Source organism: Mauremys mutica, chromosome 4, assembly GCF_020497125.1.
Source record: "Mauremys mutica isolate MM-2020 ecotype Southern chromosome 4, ASM2049712v1, whole genome shotgun sequence".
Lineage (NCBI taxonomy): Eukaryota > Metazoa > Chordata > Testudines > Geoemydidae > Mauremys > Mauremys mutica.
Window position 1 is genome coordinate 101,755,268 of NC_059075.1, and position 21,259 is coordinate 101,776,526.

The 21,259-nt window shown below is 39.0% G+C and overlaps 1 protein-coding gene across 4 annotated transcripts in view; it reads left to right on the top strand.

Moving 5' to 3' along the window:
* The window catches only part of INSC (INSC spindle orientation adaptor protein), a 198,797-nt gene that overhangs the window by 45,003 nt on the left and 132,535 nt on the right, over nucleotides 1–21,259 (top strand). For all 4 annotated transcript variants that reach the window (XM_045012199.1, XM_045012200.1, XM_045012201.1 and 1 more), the window contains exon 2: nucleotides 20,193–20,281. In XM_045012199.1, coding sequence (XP_044868134.1) covers nucleotides 20,205–20,281 — 77 coding nt within the window. In that variant the 5' untranslated portion in view covers nucleotides 20,193–20,204. The remainder of the gene's footprint in view (nucleotides 1–20,192; nucleotides 20,282–21,259) is intronic.

Consider the following 21,259-nt stretch of genomic DNA (forward strand, 5'->3'; position numbering starts at 1 on the left):
GGATCCAATTTGGCTCCTATTGAAGTCAATGGCAAGACTTGCAGTTGCTTTAATGAGAGGTCAGACTGGCTTCCCCCATCCCTCCAAACACAGGTTTCTGGTTTCCAGTGCAAATAGCATGAGAGGCTGTTCTTGTGGTATTTTCAGCTAGAACTGGATGCAGAAATTTTAGCAATCTCTAGGAAGCCTAAGCAGGAGAAGCCGGGGTCAAACAGAATTCTGAATGATTTGGCCAGAGTTCCTTTGAGGGCTCTGGACCAAAAGTATTAAAGAACTTCACTCAAATTTCAGTTTCAAATTCTGAATAATAAGCCATTAAACCATATGTAAAAGTTTTGAGGAGCATAGAAACATAGGAATTACCATACCTGATCAGACTCAAGGTCCACTTAGTCCAGTATCCAGTCTTTAACCATGGCAAGTACCAGATTGTCAGAGAAAGGTGTAAGAACACTGAGGTAGGAAGACGTACATAAGACCTCTTCCTGATCTCTAATAAATAGATTGGCTTAAGCCCTGAAACATGACGTCACTATCCTTTCCAATTTTTTATCATTTAATTGTGATAACTTGGGGTATTCTTATTCATGATCCATTTTGAACCTTGCTATGTTCCTGGCATCAATAACATCCTGTGGCAATGAGTTCCATGTCTAATTACTCACTGTGTGAAAAAGCATTTCCTTTTATCAGTTTTCAATTTCCCATCTTTTAATTTAATTGTCCCCTTGTTAATATGTTACAAGACAAGGAGAACAGAAGTTCCTGATTTAACATCTCTCTACCATTCATTATATTAGGTACTTTTATCATCTCCCCTCTTATGTCTTTCTACAGTAAACAATCCATTTTTTCAATCTTTTTTTCATAAGTGAGTTTTCCCATGACACCGATCATTTTCATTTCCTGTTTCTTAACCCCTCCTAATTTTTTCATTTAAACTTGGTCAGTTTTGAATAAGTAGTAAAACATATTAAACTGATTTGTGGACTTCCTGTGACCTGCGGGGGGAAAGGATGAAATTTAGGGAAAAAATATCATGAACTTCTCTTAGCTCTGATATGCAATTCTACTATGTCATTTGGGTGGTGAGAAAATAGAATTCTTTAGGAGAGATGCCAGAGTACTATCACTTAGTGTAGAAGCATAGAGAGGTTAACTAACTTGCTCAAGGCCACATAGTAAATAGTGTCAAAACTAGGAAGAGAGTTTTAGGACCCCTCATTCTCAGTCCCTAGCCCTAATCATTGACCCATGTTTCCTGTGGTTGATCTTTCTTTCTTTCTTTCTTTCTTTCTTTCTTCTTGTTGATTTGCCTTTTCCAGCTGAAACTCTCCAGGTTCTGCTTTTGAGCTGCTTTCACATTTATTGGATGAGTCATGAGTCAAAAGCTCTGACTAGTAGTTGCATCATGAGTAATGCTTACCTCTTTCTTTGGCTCTCTTTTAGTGGGCTTTTTAATTAAAAGAAGAATCAGTTTTTGCTATTTTAATGGACAGTTAGATGGCTGAGTCTCAGAACTGATTTACGTTTACCGCTGCAGTAACTTTAATGTTTTCTTCAGTTTAAGGATATTCTTTCTTGCTAGCCTTTATAGGTCATAGCTGTCTGTTTCTGTTCCTTAAATCAATAAGGACCAGAAATACCATGTGAGAGCTGAAAATATTTCCAGTCCCATATGCACAATGGGGCAAATCCTGAAGCTTTTAGTGAGGCAAAAAACATTTAAGTCCATACAAATTTTGCATGAGTGAGTATTGAGTAAAAATGGAATAATGACTTCTAGATTTAATCAGTTACACTTCTGATTTTTTTTGTCTTTAAACTAGGGACCAAAGGTTGTGGGTTTTTTTTTGTTGTTTTAATCTAGATATGCTGGAAAGTCAACACAATAACTTACACGATCTTATAACAATTATGAGTGAGGCACATTGTAGACCTGTTACTTGAAACTATCCTATTAAATATTCCACCATAATATTGGGTGGAAGTGAAAATAACTATGAAGTGATTTCATATTCTAATGAGAGGATGGAGTGAAAGCTGTAGAATAAAGACAATGGATTTCAAAAAAGCAGACTTTAACAGACTCAGAGAACTGGTAGATAAGGTCCCTGTGCACTACCTTGTGAAGGACAGAGGAGGTGGGATGCCTGAGGATCTAACTCTTTGGCACAGACTTAAAAATATAAATGAAGTCATATTATACTTTATATAAAGTAGAGTTATAACAACTAGGAAATGTCAGTTTTGCTTAGAAGCTCTCTGAAGGAGAGGTTAATTAAATTAATAAATGAAATGAACAAGAAATAAAAATAGCATTTAAATGTTAGCTGTGGGCTCAAACATTTACATTCATATGCTCTCAAGCAGATTCACTAATCTTGTCAGGTTTTTCTTCCTTACTCTGCCATTGCATGGCTGTGAATTGTCAAGTTTTTCCCAACCCAAAAGAACAACTTTCTGTACAACTAATTCATTTTGCTATTTCACATTTAAATATGGTATCCTGTAAGGCAAGGTTAGGGGGGTGTTTATATTGGATCTTGCTGACAAAATCAATTTCTCCAATGAATCCCTACTAAGAAAGTTGGTTTCTTTGCAAGTGTGCAGCATGAGCTCTTTATACCTGTAGAAGTGGGTATGGAAATTCGGGCCATCGTTTAATCGTGATTAACACACAAAAAATCATAATTAAAAAAAATAATCTATTTTTTACTGTTAAACAATAGAATACCAATTTAAATTTATTAAATATTTTTGGATGTTTTTCTACATTTTCAAATATATTGATTTCAATTACTACACAGAATATGAAGTGTACACTGCTCACTTTATTTATTACAAATATTTGCACTCTAAAAACGATAAACAAAAGAAATAGTATTTTTCAATTCACCTCATACAAGTACTGTAGTGCAATCTATCATGAAAGTTGAACTTACAAATATAGAATTATATACAAAAAACGTCCATTTTTTAATTTTTCAATATAAAATTTTAGAGCCTACAACTCCACTCAGTCCTTCTTCTTATTCAGCCAATTGCTAAGACAAACACATTTGTTCATATTTATGGGAGATAATGCTGCCCACTTCTTATTTACAATGTCACCAGAAAGTGAGAACATGCATTTGCAAGGTATTTATGTGCCAGATATGCTAAACATCTGTATGCCCCTTCATGCTTCGGCCACCATTCCAGAGGACATGCTTACATGCTGATGATGCTCGTTAAAAGAATGCGTTAATTAAATTTGTGATTGAACTTCTTGGGGGAGAATTAAAACAGGAGTACTTGTGGCACCTTAAAGACTAACAAATTTATTTTAGCATGAACTTTCGTGAGCTACAGCTCACTTCTTCGGATGCATAGAATGGAACACACAGACAGGAGATATTTATACATACAGAGAACATGAAAAGGTGGAAGTATGCATAACAACAGAAAAAGTCTAATCAATTGAGATGAGCTATCATCAGCAGGAGGAAAAAAACTTTTTGAAGTGATAATTAAGATGGCCCATAGAAGGTGTGAGGAGAACTTAACATAGGGAAATAGATTCAACTAGTGTAATGACCCAACCATTCCCAGTCTCTGTTTAGGCCAGAGTTAATTGTATCTAATTTGCATATTAATTCGAGTTCAGCAGTTTCTCTTTGGAGTCTGTTTTTGAAGTTTTTTGTTGCAAAATTGCCACCTTCAAGTCTGTCACTGAGTGGTTAGAGAGGCTGAAGTGTTCTCCCAATGGTTTTTGAATGTTATGATTCCTGATGTCAGATTTGTGTCCATTTATTCTTTTGCGTAGAGACTGTCTGGTTTGGCCAATGTACATGGCAGAGGGGCATTGCTGGCACATGATGGCATATATCACGTTGGTAGATGTGCAGGTGTACGAGCCCCTGATGGCGTGTCTGATGTGATTAGGTCCTATGATGGTGTCACTTGAATGGATATGTGGACAGAGCTGGCATCAGGCTTTGTTGCAAGGATAAGTTCCTGGGTTAGTGTTTATGTTGTATGGTGTGTGGTTGCTGGTGAGTATTTGGGGGAGAATTGTATGTCACCAGCTCTATTTTACCTGCTTTCATATATAATAGTCTCGGATGATGACTCAGCACACGTTCATTTTAAGAAAACTTATGCTGCAGATTTGACAAAACGCAAAGAAGGTACCAATGTGAGATTTCTAAAGATAGCTGCAGCACTCGACCCAAGATTTAAGAATCTGAAGTGCCTTTCAAAATCTGAGGGACGAGGTGTGGAGCATGCTTTCAGAAGTCTTAAAAGAGCAACACTCCAATGCAGAAACTACAGAACCCGAACCACCAAAAAAGAAAATCAACCTTCTGCTGGTGGCATCTGACTCAGATGATGAGAATGAACATGCATCGGTCTGCACTGCTTTGGATTGTTATCAAGCAGAACCTGTCATCAGCATGGGCGTATGTCCGCTGGAATGGTGGTTGAAGCATGAAGGAACATATGAATCTTTAGCGCAGGAAGCATTATCTCCTGCAAATGTAAACAAACTTGTTTGTCTGAGCAATTGGCTGAACGAGAAATAGGACTGAGTGGACTTGTAGGCTGTAAAATTTAACATTGTTTTATTTTTCAATGCACTTATTTTTGTATATAATTCTATATTTGTAAGTTCAACTTTCATGATAGATTGCACTACAGTACTTATATTAGGTGAATTGAAAAATGTTTTTCTTTTGTTTTTTTACAGTGCATATATTTAATCAAAAATAAATATAAAGTGAGCACTATACATGTTTTATTTGAAAATGTAGAAAACCAAAAAATATTTAAATGGTATTCTATTGTTTAACAGTACAATTCATCGTGATTAATTTTTTAATCGCTTGACAGATCTAATGGAAATAGATATCAGATACATCTCTAGGTTCCTTTAGCATTAGGAGGAAGGATCTTAAAGGGAATAAGGAGCTGAATATCCATTCCTGCTTCATGGTACATCTGCATTGCTAGCCATTTGTTGTATTAACAGAGTAAGAGTGCCTGCAGCCAAGGAAGGAATAAAGATAGAGTGCACATGTTTTTCTTCCATTGTCTACTGCAGTTTTTATAAAACTGAAGTTTAAAAACTTGGTGGCTTAAAAGTTCCCAAGTCTAAATGCACTGGGTTGTGGTGGTGTTGCAAATGTACAAAGCTAAAACTCCTGATGACCCCAATGTTGTGGACTCTGATGATTTAGTCACAAGTCTTGCAACATTTGGTGTTTTTTATTTTAATACTCCAGCTCCTGGAGGAATTTCATTAGGCAAGAACCTGAGCTTTCACTTTTTAAAAAAAATGTAAAGTTTCTAGCTCTCATGGTTGTGGAGAAAAGCTTGAAAGTATGACCTCAGTGCACCATAAAGGCTAAGAAATCAAAGATGGTAATTTAAAAAAAAAAAGTATTCTCCTTGAAACTCTTATGATTTTTTTAAATCCAATCATGATTTCTTTTTTTGTGGGTGGGGGGCAGATTCATGATTTTTGCTTTCTCATATGTTGAAGCCTGCACTGGAGAATACAGCTGTGTGTTTGGTTTAAAAAATGGCTAGTTAGTTTATTCATATGAACGTGCCATTCTTTGGCTCAACTATATCTAGTATCTTTTGTGGTAATAAGTACTGGTGATGGCCTCTTACAACTAAAAAAAGCATCATGTCAGTATTGAAGGCAGCTATCGTTTTCATTTCCTAGGCCATGAACTAAGGTTTTGAGCTTTGGAGGCTCTCGGTACATGTCACTTCAGTGTCTTGATTGAACTGGTTTCCTCTTGTCATTAAATCTGATTCCTCTGTATTCAGCTGAAATGTCTTATTAGCAGAAGGTAACTTTTTGACACTGATTGTATATTTTCTTCCTTATTAACTTGTGAAGAAAGTCTCTGGTTTTTTTTTCTGTTCCTTGCTTTTTCACACTGAAAAGAAGAATAAATAAAACCAACAACAAAGGCACTGGAGTTTATTGCTGGATGCAAACAACCTGTCCTATTGATACAGGAAACTGCTTTTAGCCCTCCAGCTGGTCTTCCTTACCACATTAAGTTTTAGGTGGATGTGTCAGTATTTGGTCTGAGACTTATTTCAAGAGTTTTCAAGCTAATATAAAAAAGGAGCAATCGGATATTAATGCTGCAAAATGAAAATATTTGTGATAGCTTGCAAATATTTTTAAAATGCCACCACTATTTACCATGCAATACCATGTAATACTTCCAATAAAGACTGTGGAAAGGGACTGTGACCTGAATTAATATAGTATTATTTTTTCATCTTTTAAAAATCTGTCTTAAATGTCAGATCATTTTCAGTGAGTTTAGAGGAATCTGAATGTAATCAGGAAGGATGTCTTTCAGACAGCATCGGTGAAGAACAGCAGCTGGTATTAAGTGAGCTGAAATCTTCTGATTATGCATGGTCCCCTTTCTGTGGAGAGATGCAGGGGCATTCCTATCCTCTTTGCTTTGCAGGTAGTGAGCAGTTCACATAGGGCCTGATTCTGCCATCCATATTTATGCTGAGAAAGAGGCTAGTCTTGTGGCTAAGGTATAGGAGATTGAGATTCAGGAGAATTTGGTTTCAGTTCCTGACTTTCAGAAGCTTCTTGTGTAATTTTGGGGGAAGTCATTTAATTTCCCTATCTCAGTTCCTCTGAAGTTTTTTTTTATTGCATAAAAAGTTGTGGGAGCTTAAGTGACTTTATCACAACATCAATAAAGCCATATTAAAAATACTCACTGAGCTACTTAGTGATATTTAGATAATTCAGTTTTAGTTTAGGAATCTCGTATCAGCAATAGGTGACATCAATTAATTATAAGGACAATATTCTGTTGATTCCTAGAAGAAAATCAGAGGTGTAAAATGTGAACTAACGTGTATATGTCTGTTCGTTTTTTATTTATATTACAATAGTGCCTAGAGGCCTCCAATGAAATTGGGCTACACTGGGCTAGGTGCCATACATATACATGGGAAAGACCGTCCCTGACCCAAAGAGTTCACAGTGTTAACAGAGAAGGAGTGAGAGGCTAAACAGACTTGTGTGCAGTCACTCAGTGACAGAGCTGGAAATAGAAGCCAGGCAGTGCCAGTCCTTCACTTCTCCCGAGTGGTTGTCCCTGCCTTTTAACTGATATCTGTCATGGAGGGTGCAAGGATCCATCCTCCCCCTTCTTTTCTTGTGCACCCTACACAATGACCAGGGAGAATTGCAGTCCCTGAACTTCAGACATTTCACACTGTTGTGAAGAGGGTGTCCAAGTGGAGCATGGTCCCTCCTCCCTCCAGGCAGAGTGCATGCGCTAGGGGACAAGTTGCAAGTGTTTGGGGTTCCTACTTAGAGCTCTGGCTAAATATTCTAGTTTAACCTTAAGTGACCATGTTTCTAATACTATAAACTGTTTCTCACTATAAATCATTCTGCATAAGTTATTCCAGTACAAATGAGGGATCTGAACTTGTCAGCTCAGTGTTTCCTATGAGGCACTCTTTATCCTCAGCTTCTTTTGTTTCCATGTAAGTTGAGGGTAGACAGCACCTAATATTTTATAGGTCAGAGACCTAAATTCTGCTATCTAGCCATATCTCTGGGAATTTTTATGGCAGAAAATATAACCCAAGTCAGAAGATTGACAGTTTGCAAACTTCAGCTGAGAGAAAGGGGGTGTACGTACCTGCTGCATGAACCTCTTTCAAAGTAAGAAGCCATTATCTAGAGTAGAGTTGCCCTCATTTTGAGCTTTAGTGTTGGGAATCATTATTGAAAGAGGTGATGTCAAAAGAACATACTTATATTCTTCCATTAAGATAGAAAGAGGAAAGCATTATACAGTCAATCAATCACAAGGCAGTGTTGCTAGAAAAAGTTGCACATCTCAGCACTTTCTGAGAACAACCTATATTAGTATAGGTATGAAAACTAATAAACACTTTAATGCAGTGATTATTCAGCACTTAAAAAAAACCAAATGCAGCAGCAAGTGGAAATCTATTTATTTGATACTGAACCGCAAAAGTAAATTCTTTGTCACTGAAATTTTAATTACTAGAAACATGGCTGGTAATCATTCCCTCCACTCCCCCACATTGCTGTATATTTTATAAATGTGTATACCCCTCCTAGTAGAGGAGATCTCTCCGAGTAATGAGCTAAAAATGCCAAGGGAAGAAGCTGAATTTACTGGAAGTTTTGAAGTGTGTGTATGTGAGGTTAGGGCTCTGGCTCTTTGTCTAAAATTTTTTTGCTTGGACAAAGATGCAATATGGAAGAAGTCACACACATCCCTGTTTCTTACCATATTAAAAATATATTTAATATCTGGAAAGCCTATTATAGAGACATTTAAACCTAAGCTATATGGAAAGGAAAAATTGTGTGCTGGCAAAGGAACTGACTAGATGAGATGACAGGCCTTTTTTTTGTCTGCAATATCTATAGACATAGGCTTAGTTTATTATGTTAGGTCAGGCAATCTGGGCCTTCACTCTTACTGGAATCAAAAGGCAGCATGAACCTCTTAACTTTCACTTTTTTTAAAAAAAGGTAAATCTTGTGGTTGCAGTGGAAAAACTAGAAAATGTGAAGCGAGAGCCCTGTAAAGGCTCAAAAACCAGAAGGCAAATATAAAGAATCCAAACTTATTATTTAAAACCTCATTACTTTTAGGCCAATATTATTACTTTTTTGGGGGGTCTGCTTCACTACTATCTTTCTAATGCTCGGGTTTGTTGATATTGTACTTCTCAACCCAGTGCAGGATCTGGAGGTATTTGTTTCCTGTGTGTAATTAGCAGGATGACCTGTTTCTGTTGTGCTGGATTTTCTCTGCCTCTCTTCTTTCATTGAGTCCTCAGAAGAAAATATCTAATTCAGAACCCCAAACACAGAACTAACCATGCAGAACATCATCAAATAGTGCTCGTTTCTCCATTTGATGTTGGAACGATGGTGTGTCAATCAATGAAGAGTCCAAAAATGCTTGCTACAAGTTTGGTATAAGATCTGATACTCAAGAGGCATGTGATGAAAGAAATAGTGGCGGTCCAGAAGAAATATGCATGGTGCAGGAGGGACAAGGGGAGAAATGTGTTGTGCCCTCAAAAGGTACACTGCCATTGTAGAGGAATAATTAATCTTTATGCAGAGATTGACTTGTAATGTTGCCAAGGCCAGTGCAAGCTTGGTTATTGGTTTTGAAAGTAATTAATACTGCTAAAGATCTATGTAAACCTGACACTGTTCTTCTCCCCTCCCTCCCTTTAAAAGTGGTTTTTTTTTGCATTCCAGGGAGTGTCTGTGTACATATCCATGTTCTTGTGCAGCCACCATCTCTATACCATTTCAGCACACCTTCTGCTGGATCCTCAAATTTTTCTTGTTTGTTCTTGATTTTATTCCTCCTTATATTTTGTGGGCTCACAAACTGACTTATTCTGTTTTTGCTTTCACTAGTGTAAATGAGGAATAACTCCACTGAAGTAAATGGATTCACACCAGTATAAAACTGGTATGAACAGCATTAGCCAGTATTAGCATTCTGAGTCTTGAAGTGGACAGTAGAAAAAAACTAATGATGAATCCTACCTATTGTTACAGAGGACAGAATGCATACATACTTTCCTCCACCTCTCTGACTAATTTACGCAAACTAACAGTACATAAGTACTGTCACAATACTGCCCTTAATTTGATTTGTGGCATTCTATTAGCAGATCTTCTTCTGTGTATCAGGAGAATAGTGACTAATGATTCCCAGATTTTCAGCAGTATAAAAGGAGGACAGACACTCTTTAGGATTTTTCCTTTTATTATGATGTAACAACCATTCTGATTAATCAAATGATATCTGGTCTACAATGACTTTCAGCTGTGGATGAAGGCTTGTTATCCCCAGGTTAGCCAGGCTATTTATGAGATTAGCTTCCTACAAATCCAAGGATATTAATAATGGAGGGTGAAAAAATTGTTCTTTCTGAAAATGAAGAATGATGCTCTGTATTTTAAAATACTCTTTTTAATGTTGAGGTTACAGCTGACACTGGAGTTCATGGACTTGACTTCTGATTTAGGTCTTCAGAAGGGTGGATGTCCTGGCATTGTGACTTCAGAAATGGCACTTAATTGTATCAGTTTCAGTACCTCCACTTTCCAGCACATCCTTTTGAGAGGGGACAACTTTCTTAAGACCAGCATTAATAGGACTAAATGAGTCACAATTATTTCAGTTTGAGGAACTCTCTGCCATAACTGTGAGAAAGGAACATAAGAGTGGCCCTATTGAGTCAAACCAAAGATCCCTTTAGCCCAGTATCCTGTCTTCCGACAATGACCAATGCCCGATGCCCCAGAGGGAACGAACAGAACAAGTAATCATCAAGTGATCCATCCCCTGTAGCCCATTTCCCAGCTTCTGATAAAACCAGGACCTGATTACATTTCTATAGTCTTTTTTCCTAAAATAGAATCTAGACTATTAGATTCTTTCTAAATTTCTAGTTGATCCCTCAGTGTTCCAAGTTGGGAGATTGCCATTCTGAAAGCCTTTACTTTTCCATGTTCTCTCTTGGATACTGTTGTTTATCAGCTAATGTTAATGGTGAAGTTTTTGGCATCTCTCTTCTGAAGGACCAAAACAGTAATTCAATCAACTGCAAAAAAGCCATGATTCCTAGTTCTAGCTTATCAGCTATTTTAGAACAAGATTAATCTCATGGTAATCAACTTAATGTACTATATTTATCAACATTAGCTTATGTTGGGATACTCACACTAGCAAAATTATATTTCTACCCTTGGCATAAATATTGCATGATGGGGAGAGAACTTGTACTGGGAGATGTGATGTGCTGCAAGTTATTGAGTGAAAATAATTTTCCCCTCATGTTTTTGCTCTACCTGTAGTGTAGGAGACATCTCTGGTCTGCTAAAGCCACTTGGTGCTGTGTACGCTGCTACACAGTGCTAAATGGCCAGATATTCCCAACTGAGAATTTCCATTGTGTAGGGAAATCTCTGCTGCCATAGAACTGGTAGAGGTTGCATAGTTGCCTCCTACATTAGCCACCCACAAACCCCTAGCATAAGGGGAAGTAGAGTGTGTTAGGGGTGGGGTAGATCTTTGCTCCCCTATGCCTATTTCTCCACTGGTGCTCCAGCTCTAACGTACGCGTGGGTTGGGTGACCTTGAATCAGGAAGTTGTATTTGGCTTTCTGTGGCTGCATCTCTTCACTATATAGGGCCTGAATGCTTTAGGGCAAACACGCTACCTGTCACTCTGCAAGCACAAGACTAGAAGGCCAAGTCTTTCATTGATTGAGTTTTTATAGATGATTTCTATGTGCTGTTTATATCGTTTTCTTTTTCATTATAGTCTTTTTTCTTTGAAGACTTTAGCTGACAAGTGTTTGATGGGAATGAAATGTGGCTTGTGATCTTCATATTCCCATCTGTTAATAAACATGAGGAAACAGTGTCTTACAATGTTTGGCACTGACATGATAAAAGGAATGGCAAATGACGCAATAAGAATATAGCTGAGGTCACAGCTACACACACAGTTGCACTGAAATAACTACACCAGTTGTAATTCACATAATTTCTTATTTCAGCACAAGTCTGGGTGTGGACACTTATTTCACAATCCAAGTGTCCTATTTCAGTGTTGCTTAAGTTGGTAAGTCAATATTTTACTTTTACAGGGAGTCCTTGGACTTGCGATGCCTGACTTATGTCGGATCCCACCCACGGCGCTTTTCAATTGGCTGCCTGTTTTGCCCCTACAATGCTTGTTTCGCCCTTAAGATGCTCAATTTGCATAAAGTTCTCTTGAAATCACTTCCTGGTTGCATTTATACTGGTATGGAGCTGGAAGGGGTCACTTCTGCTTGGCTTTGAGGCAGCAGGGCAGCTTGTTGCAGAGTAGGGTTGCCGCTTGTTTTTGATTGACTGAACCCAGGGCCAGGAGCCAATCAGAAAGCTTGAACAGTGATTGGCGGAGGCTCAGCATGTGTACTGTCTCCCTGGCTTTCTGAGCCTGTGCTGCCAGCATTCTGAGCAGCATATGTGAGTTTGTTTGTTTGAATGCTGTTCACAAATTCAGTGTACAGTAAATACATTGTTGCAATATTAGTCATCTATAATTCATTTAGTACAAAAATCTGGGTGGTTATGGTGAAAATAGTGTATCAAGCCTTGGTTCAGGAACTAATCCCCCCTTCATACCATTGATTCCTATGGGAAAAGCGGTTTTGACTTACAACATTTCGACTTACAACGCAATTTTGAGGAACAAATTGTGTCATAAGTCCAAGGACTCCCTGTACTTTGACTGTGAAATAAGTGTCCACACCCACATGTGTGCTGAAATAACAAATGGTGCGAATTACAACCGATTAAGTTTTGGTGAAAATTTGCATGTTGACAAGTCCTCATTGCCTGACCCAGTATCCGTTGCAGTCAATAGAAAGCCTTCTGTTGACCTCAGTAGGCCTTGGGTTTAAGCCTGAATGAGTGTATGAAGTAAAATGTTTCCTAAGTATCTTGCTACAGATTTAATGTTTTTTTAAAAACAAGATTTGTGAATACAGCTCCACTTTGCTATTAATATTAGAAACACTGCATATTGTAGGTTTTATTGGTTCAGGAAAGCACTTAAGCAGATGCTTAAGTCCCATTGAAGTCGTTGAACTTAAACACATGCTTAAGTGCTTTCCTGAGCCAGGACCTTAGTATCACCAGATGTTATATGAACAGGAGTTATCCCATACTATGCCTCCAGTAAAACCTCTAATTTTCAATGTTTCTAGTATTAGTAATAGGAAAGTGGAGAGACGCTCCATGAATCTTTTATTTATTTAAAAACAACACTGTAGCAGGATACTAATGAAAGTGGGTCTAAATTATTTTCATCCAGTTGATTATATCCATAGGACAGATTTTATTCTACAATGGTTAATAAAGAGAAAAGACCTTTAAAATAAAAAAAGAAAACTCTACAATTTGTTTATAATAAATCTTAAAGCACCACTGAATCCCAAGTTGACAGATGGGTGTCATATACACAGATATTAAGGTGCTTAGAAATTTGTTCCTACTATGATAACCTATTATCAATATAAACATGACCAATGAGACAAATAAAAAATAATTAGATTAAGAATATAAGCATTTATAGGACCTTTTCAAAAGACTGCTAGGTACTTAAAATGGTTTTATTTCTAGTAGTATTCTAATTTTGCCTTAATGAAATGTTAACTTCCAGTAACTACTTAACTCATTCATAAGAAGTGGCAGCACATCTGTTAATATCAAAGATTTTCATATAGGTGGGATGTGTGTGGTATATATTTTTTTGTGGTAATTATGAATAGATCAAAAAAATCACAAGAACAACTTTCAAATGGACGTTGGGGAGAAAAAACGTTGAAATGGGACTTCAGGCACTGCTTGCAGACCAGCAGTTGTGAGTGTTATGAAAAATTTCCCCAGGAAGCAGAGGGGTGTGTGTGTGAGTGTGTGTGAGAGAGAGAGAGACATTTTTAAGTTGAATTTAGTATTAGTGAAAAGTGCTGGATTGTCAACTCTGAGAGGAAACAATTTCTAAATTGTGTATCTACAGAAAAAGCCAAGACATCAACAGTGCAAGCATAGCAGAGGCAGCACAAGTTGCCCTGAGAATGTGTTTCAGCCTTTCAGAGAAATACAGCATGTGTTCTTGACATGGGAGATAATGCGTACATACATTTTTTTGCTAGCACCACTGCATCTGTACCCTTTTGTGCCTAGAGTTTTTTTTGTTCAAACAAGTGTTAAGTGGGGGGGTGTTAGATTTTTGGTCTTGATTAGAGTGTTTAATGTATAAGATTAAATGTTTGATATGCTAAAGGCTCTCTGGTTATGGCTTGGCTTTAGGTGATATTTCTGGGGACATTTGCAATGCCATCCATTTTAGGAGATGTTGCCTTTAGGAATGCTGATTACAGCTGGTCAGAATGGTTCCTCCTCCCCCCATCCTGCCCAAGTGGGAAAACTTCAAAAATATTTTTAACTTTTTAATTAAATCAAATCCCCAAAGATTTGGATTGGGAAATAGTACCGTGGTATCACATGGGAGGTGTAGTTTGGGTGCCTCAAGCTCCCATTCTCTTCTGTGGGTCAGGCTTCCCAGCTGGACTTCATCTCCCATGATGTGCCACAGCTGGGGGACTCCTATGAAGCACTATAGTGAGCTAGCAAAAGGTGAGACCATTTTTCTTCATGGGAGATGTAATCCAGTCAGGGAGCCTGAGCAGTAGAGGAAAACGAATCATAGAATATCAGGGTTAAAAGGGACCTCAGAAGATCATCTAGTCCAAAGCAGGACCAATCCCCTGACAGATTTTTGCCCCAGATCCCTAAATGGCCTGCTCAAGAATTGAACTGGCAATCTTGGGTTTAAGAGGCCAGTGCTCAAACCACTGAGTTATTCCTCCCCCCAGGATATGAGATTGTAGGAGACACTCAACCTACTCCTCTCAGGAGGCACTGCGGTGGCATTTCGGAGTGGAAACATTTTGGCTTTTGGCCAAAACCAAGCCATTTTGATTTTTAGCCATAAACCAGAAACTTTCCAATTCTTGAGTCTTCATTTTTTGTTGAAAACATGAAAATTTCCTGGGTGAGCAGATTCTTTCAGCAAAAATGTGTTGAGTGGAAAACCCAATTTTCCTTTGAAAAACCAGTTTTGATGGATAATTTCTGACCAGCCTGAGGGCTGACATGCAGGGCCGGCACAACCCATTAGGCGACCTAGGCGGTCGCCTAGGACACTGACATTTGGGGGGCAGTGATCGCGGCGGCCGGATGTTTGGCCGCTGTGGTCGTTGGCGGTATTTCGGGGGCAGGACTTTCTGCTGCCTCCGTTGGGGGTGGGGACCTTCTGCTACCTCTGTCGGGGGCGGGAACCTTCTGCTGCCTAGGGCGCCAAAAAGGCTGCCGGCGCTCCTGCTGACATGACATGACATAAAGCACAGCTAACAGCCATTCACATTGTGAAGGGACAGACTACATTGTAGGTGGCAGAATATACAGCTTGCCCACGGGATTCTCAACACTCCATTTGTATGGAAGTAGGAGTATCACTCACGTGTGTTCAGCTCATTACTCATAGATTGTAGAATTTCCTGCCTGCCAAAGAACTGTAGCTTGTCACATTAAATCATGACCTATGTATGCATTTTTATTAAGGCTTGAATTAAGCATTTAACCACAGCCCAGTGTAAGGGGTCATCTGGCACTTCACTATCCCAGGAGAACAATGAGGCACAATCCCTGTCAGGGTTGCTTGGAACACAGGGGAAATGCACAGCCCAAAGCAGCTCATGGGACCATGCAGCATGCTCCTCTTTCCAAACCTGGCCAATATTAACTTGAGCTTTAAGACATTTTTTGGTATGGGGATACGGGCTACAATCTAGTGATATGTAACTTGATATACAAACAAGGATCTCTTTAAATCTGTGACATGCTCGGGGATTCTTTAAGGTGCAGTATGATCCAGAAATAGCTTTTCATTAAAGACTCCCAGGGCATGATCTAAATATGTATTTTGTGGATGGATAGCTCAAATGTTTATAGGTTTTTAATGTCTAAAGAAAATTAGACTGCAATGACCAGGTCTGTGTCTATGTATGTATACATATGTATATATCTATGTATGTATATAGCTGATTACTGCTAATGGACTAGATCAGAGCCTCTCATGTGTGTAAAGGTTCCCTCCGTTGGCTGAGCTAATGAAGCAGCTGCATTAGCTTGCCAGACAGAGGCCTTTGCCTTTGTGTTGGGAGCTGAAAAATGCGAATTCTATTTCTGATATCCATAATGTGAGTTCAGACACAGTCTGTTAGAAAAGGGGTCTCTCAGTTCTTTACAAATGTTTTTAGTATTTAGTTTTATAGAGAGGAAACTTGACCTTGAAGATCAAGATTTTGAGCAATATTTTATTTCCTTGATTAAAAATGTGCTCAGCACCAATATGAATGAAGTATTTCCAGTACAACTAAATCTACAGTTATTTATATTAGCTGCCCTTAAATTTGTTTTGGTTGAAGAGGCAAAAATTACTAAACTCTTTTTGTATTGCTAAATAAATATGATTGGATTTTTTTCTGTACTTTTCATGGTTGTATGGCAGAGCCTCTAATGTCAAAAAGACTCATTAATCCTGTTTCCCAAGTCAAGACATATCTCAGAAGAGATTTATGTTTTAATATGTATGAGCAATGTAGGGGCAGTTTATTAAGCTTTAAGCAATCTTTTTTTAAGATGGAACTTCTTCAGACTGGCAATTCTTTAAAATCAGAGTATTCAATAATAGTTAAACCACTGATTGTTTTATGCTGTTCTATTTGCAGTATATTCCTTTGCTTGATACATCTTTTAAAAGTAAACTCATTATTTCCAGGAAAAAGTGTGTGTGTGTTAAGTTTCCCAAACAATCTGTGGTATTGTGTATTATTGGATGAAGTAGGTGAATCACTTTGGCTATAACTTTTATTGACTCAGGACAATATTTGTGGATTTTGACATACCAATCCTGCATAAAGCAAGGAAATGCATTAGGAATGAGATCAGTTTGTTAGGAAAGAGGCTGAGGCCCACACTTAACGTCAATTAAGAGCAATTTGGAGTGGCAAGTTTCGTAAACGCCAGCTGAACTTATTTACAGAGCATAACCAGTTGATGTGCTACCAAAATTCCACTAGGGGATCTTTCAAATGTTTTGCATTAGTTTGTGAATACATATGACATGCCTTGGGCAAAATGTTTTCTACCTGACCAAAAGCCACCAATTCCATATCCTTCCCTGGCACATCTCAAACAAATGCATCTGTTTGTTTCACATTGTTTCTCCCCCACCCCAATCCACCAATCTTCACCCCCCCGCTCCTTCTGACCACCATTCTTCACTCCCTGTCACCTCAAATAGGCTCTTCTATGTGGTTCCCCAAACAGCAGCAGTTCATCTTAGGCCTCATGAGTTTGATGGGGAGTGGGTTCCCTCTAGTGGTGGGTTGGATGGCTACTTAGGGTTATATGTCTCTCTTGATTCCTGAGTGGGGCAGACCTCCTTTGACTGTGGGTAGTCTCACCTAGTCAGAGACTGTGGGGGGGGGGGACTGTCTCCCCCTTCTTTGCAAAAAGCAAACACTTCCTTTTGCTTTCCCTTTTTTTGGCACAAGTAGCTGTAGACCAATGTGGAATTGGCCCTAGTATGATTTTTTTTTTAAGCTGCCAGTTCCCCCATGCCCCTCCCACCCCAAATGATGAAAAACCATTACAAATTGCGAAACCACTGTGTATGGAAAGAAATGTAACAAAAATACAAGTTGATAGTGTGGCCTGTTTTGGGGGTGGAGGGGGGAGGAAGGGCGGAGAGAGCATGTGCTAAGCCTAGTGGCCTGCTAAGCAAGGCTGACACTTTCTTAAGGAGGCTTTGGCTCCTCATCTCTTCAGGAGTCCTTAACTGGGGAGGAGGGGTTACTCAGGGAGAAAAGAGATGGCTTTTGAAATCCCTGAAGTGGCTAGAGGAGCTAGTGGCCAGGAGAGAGGACTCCCCCCAGCTCTCTCTCTCCCTGCAGCAGCACCCTGGGACTCTTGTCTTTCATAGCCCAGCTAGGGCTACAGAGAGATGGCCGCTGGGGCTGGGAGAGACTTGCGTCTCTCCTTGACTGCCGCACACAGCCCAGCTGGGGCTGGGAAGGATGCCCCAAACTTAGTCCCCACCCCCACCTGACCCCACCCACCCCTTATTTCCACCACCACCTCACCTTCCATGTCCTCTCCAGGGTCCGGAAGACACCTAATTAGTGGAGCCATGCCTGTGCGGCTCCACTAATTAGGTGCGTGGCCCTACATTTCCTCTTGTGCGGTCGCTTAGGCACAAACTTTAGAGAGAACATAGCTGGGGAGAAGCTTGTGATCATGGTACACTTATCTTTCCCTATTTCATGGGTACCTAGGGGAGAGGGCCTAGAGTCCAAATTTAGGCTGCCAAGTAAGAAATTAAAGTCCAGGACTCCCATGGTACATTCTCTGAAGTGCTTCTAGTTCCACATTCAAGATAGGCAGAGCCACAGAGTCTCAATGTGTGGCTGATATGATGATATTTGGAGGAGGGATTTAGGTTTATTAGGAACTGGGAAACCTTTTGAGAAAAGAGGAGGCTATACAGGATGGGTGGGCTCCACTTAAACCAAAATGGAAGCAGATTGATGGCATGTAGAATCAAAAAGCTCAGAGAGGAGTTTTTTAAACTAAGGGCTGGGGGAAAGCTGACAGGTGCTGAGGAGCATGTAGTTTGGATAGAGATATCCCTTAGGGGAGGGCCTATTTATGGGGATTCTCTATATCTTAATAAAGAGGAGAGGATAGAAATTTATAAAATACAGGTAGGGGCTTAAGAGAAACAGTCAAATGAAGAGTCCCAGTCATCATATGAAGGCAGACAACTAAATATTGACACATTTTATAAGTGCTTGCATACAAATGCAAGAGGTCTAAATAGTAAGATGGGTGAACTTGAGTAACTTATATTAAATAATGATATTGATCTAATAGGCATCACAGAAACTTGATGGAATGATGATGATCAATGCGACATGGTAATACCAGGGTACAAAATATAATAGAGTAGTTCATGCTGGTGGGGGAGTGACACTATATGTGAAAGCATTACATTGAATATAGTAAAAATCTTAAACGACTCAAACTATACCATAGAGATTCTATGGGTAGAAATTCCATGCTTGAATAATAAGAGTATAGCAGTACGGCTACACTACCGACCACTTGACCAATATGGTGATTATGAAATGCTGAGGGAGACTAGAGAGATTATAAAAATAGAACTCAGTAATGATGAATTTCAACTATCTTCATATCGACTGGGTACATGTCACCTTAGGACGTGATGCAGAGATTAAAAGTTCTAAACCACATAAATGACTGCTTCTTGAAGCAGCTAGTCCTCAAACCACAAGTGGCACACAGGATATCATCGAAGTGGTGAATGTGGCAGGGAGGGAAGGAATACTAAAGAAGCTAATCTCAATAGCATTTAACTTCAAAAAGAGAACTATAAAAAATGAGGACGCTAGTTAAATGGAAATTAAGAGTGAAATGCCTGCAAACCGCATGAAAAGTTTTCAAAAACACCATAATAGAGGCTCAAATTTGAACCTATATTCCAAATAAAAAAGCAGACCAAAAACATGCCACCATGGCTGAACAACAGAGTAAAGAAGGCAGTTAGAGGCAACAGACATTCTTTAAAAATTGGAAGACACATTCTACTGAGGAAAAGAGAAAAGAGCATAAAATCTGGCAAATGAAGTGTTAAAGTACAATTCGGCAGGCCAAAAGAGAATATGAGCAGCAACTACCAAAAGACAAACTAACAGCAACAAATTGTTTAAGTACATCAGAAGTAGGAATCTAGCCAATCAATTTGTGGGGCCATTGGATGATTTAATGTGCTAAAGGAGCACTCAGGTAGGCAATGCTGTTATGGAAGCAGCTGGCATTGGTCACTGTTAGACAATGGGATACTGGGCTAGATGGACCATTGTTCTTATCCAGTCTGGCCATTCTTATGTTAACACTTATCATTAGACGTCAGGGGCCTATCCTGCCCACTCCTTTAATACATACAAATGTACATATCTATGCATGCTGCTAAAACAGTGTTAACATACTGCCTGAGCTGATCCTTCACACAATAGCCTGATGCATTGTAATCGGAGTCCGCTGTCTCTGGGAGATCCTGGGATGTAATTTCTGTGAGGGAGAAGGGGGGCGGCTGGGTAATGGCCCTGTGTCACTTCACAGCCCCCATACTAGTATAATGTTCCTTACAAGTAACTCTTTGTGCTGTGCAATAATGCAAGAATCTCATGAGCACAGTAATCCTATGTGTTCTACAACGTTATGTACTTTCTGGCCTGACTCTCTGCCAGAGCAATGCGAAGCATTCTTAGTGTAGAGGAGAATCCGGCCCTTTGAGTTGTTCTCAACGGATTATTTTGCTACATAATTGAATATTATTACTGTATGCCAAAAGAGTGGTTTGACACTTGATTGTACCATATCAGTCTGACTTTCTGCTGTTTTGATTTATTTATTTTATTTTAGATTTTCTGGCTTATGAAGAAGTACAGACTGAGAAGCATGGCTTGTCAAGGTGATAACTACTTAGATTCCCTTCCACTGCCAGTTCAGCGGTAAGAGCTGATGTAATGTGTAGTCAGTGCTTTATTGTGTGATGTTATAATTAACATTTAAAAATATATAATATCTCTTCTATGCTAAATAGAGTTAAATTGTAGGATTATGGAATATAAGATTGATCGGTAGTTAGAAGGGATAATTATGTATTAGGTATGTAAGTAAGTAGGGTTGAAACGCAATGCCTACAGGCTGAGGCCTGTAAGATTTTTAGCTTAGTCATATTAGGCCACAGGATTAAGAAATGCTTGACGTAAGTAAATACTAAAGAATGACCCTATGCCACAAGATTACAGGGAAAAAGACGTACCAATGGATGATATTGCAAAAAATGAACAGAGTAAATTTTTGTTTACAAGATACCCACTAGTCACATTTTTCTAATAGTGCACCCTGCAGTTAGGGTATATCTGTGCATAAATGCTAGTGAGGTATAGTCATATGCCATTATAAAAAGAGGGTGCCCAGATTAGGAAAATTGAACTTTGTGGGGAAATTCCTGCAGGAACCATCCTGCTACTGATGACCAATCCATGAGACCCATCAGACCCTAACGCTTAGGGTGACCAGATGCCCTGATTTTATAGGGACAGTCCCGATATTTGGGGCTGTCTTATATAGGTGCCTAATAGCCCCCCTACCTTCCATCCCAATTTTTTCACCCTTGTGTGGATGTGAGTATAACTATATTTGTAAGTTGTGCATAGGTCTGTACAGAATTTCTATATGTTTGTAACCACTTTAATTGTAACTTTAATGAAACTTGTAAAACGGACTAAACCTTGAATTTGTGAAATGTATGTGTGGTCATTATCCTTGCTTTTTATGTGTTCCTAGAGACGCTAAACCTGAAGCAAGTAGCAAAAGTGTCTTTCACTCTAAGCTTGAAACTGTAGCCACCAGAGCTGAACCCACGGTGATGTAATACCACATTACAAAATTCACTTAAAATAAAAGAAAAGGCTGCAGATGTC